Genomic DNA, 5,829 nt, shown 5'->3' with positions numbered 1-5,829 from the left:
TATGGGTGCCGGCTTGAGTCCCAGTGACTCCACTTGTGATTTTTCTCCCGCTAGTGTACCTGGGAAAGCAATGGAGGATGGCCCCAGTATCTGGGCCCCTGCACCCCTGTGGGAGACCCAGAAGAAGCTCCTGGCTCCTGGCTTCAGACTGGTACAGCCCTGGCCATTGCAGCCATTTGGGGAGCAATCCAGTGGATGGAAGATTGCTCTGTCTCTCCTTCTCTGTCTCTGTAACTCTACCTTTCAAATAAATAAATAAACCTTAAAAAAGAAAGCTATGTTTCAATTAAGTACAACTATTTTAAATTAAGAAAAACACCATTGTTATTTTCTACCAAGTCTTTTAGAGAAGACAGATGGTCATGGCAAGTTATAAAATAAACTAGATTTTAACCAACATATAACATTTAAATTCTCACCATATAGACAATCTCGCTCTCATTTTAATATTTTTATTGAAGAACATGCACAATATTGAAAACCAAGCAGCATTATCTAAGAACACATTGCATCTTCAAACTGCCAGTATGTTTCCTCTTGAACACTTAACGCAATGCCTTGAATCTTCTAATAATCGTTTAAGTGTCTGTAAATATTAATAAAAGTTCTTATATTTTCCTCGAAACATTTTGAAGTTTTTTTCTGTGCTGCTTTTCTTATGGAACTTGCATCCTTCTGCCATTTTTACAAGATCTTCAGGGACATTTTGATTTGCTCGTTCCAAAATTTTAATCAGTTCATCAGCGATCTTTGCATCATTTGGAGTAACAAGGGTAATCGATGTTCCAACCTTTCCCGCTCTTCCAGTACGTCCTATCCTGTGTACATATTCTTCAATATTTCGTGGGAAGTCATAGTTGTAGACATGTGTGATGTCATTAACATCAAGACCCCGAGACGCTAAATCAGTTGCGATGAGTATCTTCACCTTTCCGGTTCTGAAGTCTTCTAGAGCTTGCTCTCGATCACTTTGTTCTCTATCACCATGCAGTGACTCTATGGGTATGCCTTGGATGCCCAAATCGCTTGCTAAGTCATCAGCAGTGATTTTTCGGCTGACAAACACGATGACTTTGTCTCTGGGTGTCATGTTCTCTAGGAATTCTTGCACAAGAGCACGTTTTTCTTCTTCTGTAGTCACAATTACATTCTGCTGCACTGTACTTACAGCAACCAGATCTAGAGTACCAACGTAAACCATCATAGGGTCTTTCAGGTAAGAGTGTGCAAGTCGGCGGATGGCATCCGGCCAAGTTGCACTTGTCATAACGGTCTGCCGGTCTGGGCGCACATCTAGTAAAATCTTCATTATTTGATGTTCAAAGCCCAGATCCAGCATTTTATCTGCCTCATCCAAGACCAAATAGGTTATGCTTCTTAGGTTGACATGGTTATTCAGTTGTAGATCATTCAATCTTCCAGGAGTTGCAATAATGATATCTACACCTTTGGCAATGTCTTCTATTTGTCCCCTTCTATTTCCACCACCATATATGCAACTACTTTTAAAACCTTTATACGAGTACTTAGAACATTCACTTTCTACTTGAAGAGCTAGTTCTCTAGTGGGTGTAAGGACTAGCATGCCAGGTCCATTCCTTTCTTCTCTAGATGTTGGTTGAGAATCAAGATGAATAAACCCAGGCATTAAGTAGGAGAGTGTTTTACCAGTTCCAGTTTGGGCTACCCCTATAAGATCTATCCCTTGTAGAATAACTGGCCACGCCTGTGACTGAATTGGTGTTGGCTTTTGAAAACTTGCCTTCTTTATGTTTCTCATAAGCTCAGGATACTGCGCGAACGCATCCTCAAATGTACAAGTTGGTTTGGGAATTGGGCGCTTTTCACCATCTCTCAAATCTTCACAGGTTATGTTAAAATTTTCCTTTCGCCATTCATCTACTTGTATTTTAGACATTGAGCTTGTAGCTTCTGATTCTATATAAAAGTTTTTCTTAATTGGTGGTAAATCTGCCCACTTCCGTTTCTCCCACTCTACAAATTGCATACGAATTTGGTCCCAATCTAACAATGGCCGAGCTTCTCGAGCGGTGTTGCCTGAACTTGAGCAGCTTGTTACAGAGGATTGGGATGTGGCAGGGCCAACACTGGATTCTGAGATGTACCTTTCTTGTCTTCTAACCACAGCGTCTATATCTGCTTTGGCCTTTTCTTTCATGTCACTACTGCCAAAAATTTTTATTTCTGAGTCAAAGTCCCCCTTTACAATTTTTATTTTAGTGTTTGTCACGCGTTGTAGATCTTTTAATTTTGATCCACCGCGACCAACTATGGCACCAACCACGTTGTTTTTCAGTTTAAAGCAGAGGGGTGGTTCGTAGGAGCCTGAGGCCCCCAAATCACTAGCAGGGCCCCTCCAGCTGCTGCCACCACCGCCACCGTCTCTGGCCCTGCCTCGGCCTCTGCCAACCCCGCCATTTTGGCGGGCCCCAAGATCTCCTGAATTAGGCTGTGCCCTCTTCTGCTCTGGGGTCCACGGCATATTAGAGTAGTGGTGGTACCGGCGCTGGCCTTTGGCCTACATACGGTTAGAAGAGAGCATGTCTGCGGGCAGCACACCGGTTGAGAAGTCAGGTTTGTGGCCTCTCTGTCCGCAGGCTCCGTAGCAACAGACAGCAGTTACAGAGGGCACAGGGGGAGGGCCTTGGCAGTTTGACCAATCACAAAGCCAGGACCAAGTGATGTAAGCAGGCATTGATGATGTAGTATTTAAAGAGATACTCTTAGGGAGTGGCCCTGCAGGTGCTTATAGCACCCTGGGAGTGAGTGCCTCATTAATTTTTGTGCCCTGGGTGCTTCATTCAATTTCCTGGAATTAGTTATGGCTCAGCTTAGGAGAAGCCTTGAAGCAGGGCTTGGCACTTTTCTTAGCGCCCCTTTTTTCCCCTTCCATATGATTTCATAGCTACTAAGATCTTAGCAATGCAAGGTTATGTGTAAGTCATTTATTAGGTACAATGTGGAAAAAACCATGGTAGCGATCTGGACTTGCGGGCATTTAACTTATATTAAAACAGTTCCAGGGCTGGCGCTGTGATGCAGCAGTTTAAAGTCCCAGCCCACAGTGCTGGCATTCCATAGGGGCGCTGGTTCGAGTCCTGGCTGCTCCACTTCCAATCCAGCTCTCTGCTATGGCCTGGGAAAGTGGTGGAAGATGGCCTGAGTCCTTGGGTTCCTGCCCCTATGTGGGAGACCTGGAAGATGCTCCTGGCTTCGGATCAGCTCAGTTCTGCCACTTGTGGCCATTAGGGGAGTGAAGCAGTGGATGGAAGAGTTCTCTCTCTGGCTCTCTCTCTTTTACCACTAAATAAAAATAAATCTTAAAAAAAATAAAACTGTTCCAGGGACTGGTGTTGTGGCTCAGCAGGTTAAGTCACCACCTGCAACGGCGGCATCCTGTGTGGGCTCTGGTTCATGTCTCAGCTGCCCCACTTCTGATCCAGCTCCCTGCTAATGTGCCTGGGAAATCAGCGTGAGATGGCCTAAGTACTTGGGTCCCTGCCACCCACATAGGAGACCTGGGAGAAGTTCCTGACTCCTGGCTTCAGCCTGGCCCATCTCTGGCCTTTGTAGCCATCTGGGGGCTTTGTAATCATTAGCAGATGTGTAAGATATCCCCCCACCCTCATCTCTTTGTAATTTTGCCTTTCATATAAATAAAATGATTCTTAAAACACCACATAGCTCTAGAGGTCAGGGGGCTTTGTTCATCATGGGGCTGCCCACCCCACTATGTGGCAGTTACAAAGGTAATATTGAATTGAAATGCGCTGCCTGTTGCATCCTTAGGTCTTTGTTCTGACTGCCGAAATGACACAGAATAGGTTCAGTTCCCCCTGTAATCCCATGTACTTACCACTGTTTAATCCCCTTCAGGTTTCTCTTTATCAGGGTAATAGTCCCAGTTACTTCAGCATCATGGTCTATGACATGGTTTCTAAGATGGATTTGTAAGATTCTGTTCCCAGGATCTTACAGATAGTTCATGAAGGACCTTTTATAACACCAAGAACTAAACAAAGAAATGAATTCCAGTATTAGGATATCTTCAGTGAACTTGATAGTTCTACTAATTGACCTAAGGAATCCTAAAACACAAAACTGCTCACAGTAACAACACTGGTATTTAAGTTCTCTTTTTTTTAAACCTGTACTTACTGTGTTGATTATTTTGTTGTACATTTGTTTAATTAGGGGCAATTGTTGGGTGCAACAGTTAAACCACCACTTGATAAGTGTGCATGCTGTGTCAGTGTCATAATGCCTGAGTTTGTGTCCTGGCTCTGCTCCCTGTTCATGCTAATGTACCACTAGGAGTTAGCTCATAGCTCAAGAGTGTTGGTCATGGATCCCCATGTGGAAGATCTGGGTGAGTTTTAGGTTGATGGCTTCAGCTTGGTCTAGCCTGGTCGTTGCAAGCATTTGGGGAGTGAACCAGTGAATGGGAGATTGATCTCTCTCCCTCCCTCTTTCTCTCTCTCCCCCTACCTTTCAAATAAATGCAAATAATTAACATTTGCTTAACTAAGAGTAGAGTATGTATCTAATTTATTTTCATTGATATGTCCTATTGTGATTTTAATAATTATTCTCTCATATATATTATATTCTAGTTTTAAGTGTTCTGCAAATTCAGTAGCCATAGCATCTTTTTCTCTTTGGCCAAAATTGTTCACTAAAATTTAAACAGTATCAAATAGAAGTCTGTGACAGGTGGGAGAAACCTTCTCTGTGTCATTTTTCCTGAAAGATGCTTTTCGAAGAAAGAGTAAAGGTTGCTGGCTAAATATATTTGTGAGATACAGTACTGCATAGCCCCTGTTAAAGCAACAGCTCTCGGTAGATATTATAGAAGCTTTGTTAATTACAAGCCTTGAAGAAAATGAGTCATTTAACCCAGAGTTTCCCAAATGAAATTCCCAGTGGAACTCCTTATCTGTTTTTCACAGAGATTTTTTTCTTAGGAATAATGTTAGATTTCTAGAACAGTTACACAGATAGTGCAGCAGAGTTCCCATATACCCCTTAACCAGTTTCAGCTTCCTCTAATTGTTATCACCTTCTGTTATCATGAAATATCTGTCAAATATAGGAAATCACTCTTGATAATTAACTAAGCTCCAGACTTTATATTACTAGCTTTATATTGATGTATTTTTCTTTTAAAAATTATTTATTATTTGAGAGAGTTGGAAGGGGAGGGGAAACAAAGGAACTTACATTGATGGTTCATTCCCCAAGTGCCTGCAAAGGCCCTGGGCAGAATCCCGGAGGACCAGAAGCCCACACTGCATTTGGTTCTCACATGTGGTTTGTGAGGCTTTCTCAGACTTTATTTTCATAATCTTGCCACTTTTGAGAAATAATGATCAAAATTTTTGCAGAATGTTCTTCACATTGAGTATGCATGATGTCATTTATTATGATTAGACTAGGACATTGAATTTACGGGAAAAAAAATCACATAGTGTCCTCCTCATGACATTATATTGAGGAGGTGGCGCCTGATAACAGCATGGCCCATCACTGGTAATATTAACATCAGTTACGTGGTTAAGTAGTGTTACTCAGGTTTTGGCCACTGGGAAATTCTTTCTCCCTCGGTGATTCTGTTTTTCACAAGTGAGCCCCTAAATCCAGGTAACCCTCAAAGGCCCTGTTCCTGTTTAAATGTAATTCTTATTAACATTTTGTACAACTAGTAACATTGCTGTAATACAATTTGGAAAACACCGCTCTGGATAAATACAGATTATTTAATCAATGTGGTTTTTTTTTTCCTATTTGGCTCAACTAGATGTATTTTGA

The 5,829-nt window shown here is 42.1% G+C and overlaps 1 protein-coding gene across 1 annotated transcript; it reads right to left on the bottom strand.

Annotated features, from left to right (window-relative positions):
- Positions 1 to 595: 595 nt before the first annotated feature.
- Positions 596 to 2,503, bottom strand: DDX53 (DEAD-box helicase 53). The gene has a single exon (XM_002719959.6). The coding sequence runs from the start codon at positions 2,501 to 2,503 to the stop codon at positions 596 to 598; it is 1,908 nt and encodes a 635-aa protein (XP_002720005.3).
- Between the last annotated feature and the right edge of the window lie 3,326 nt (positions 2,504 to 5,829).

This window comes from Oryctolagus cuniculus, chromosome X (assembly GCF_051225735.1).
Source record: "Oryctolagus cuniculus isolate XC-2025 breed Fujian yellow rabbit chromosome X, ASM5122573v1, whole genome shotgun sequence".
Lineage (NCBI taxonomy): Eukaryota > Metazoa > Chordata > Mammalia > Lagomorpha > Leporidae > Oryctolagus > Oryctolagus cuniculus.
The sequence above is the reverse complement of the archived record's forward strand: the minus strand, read 5'-3'. Positions and strand labels throughout refer to the sequence as shown.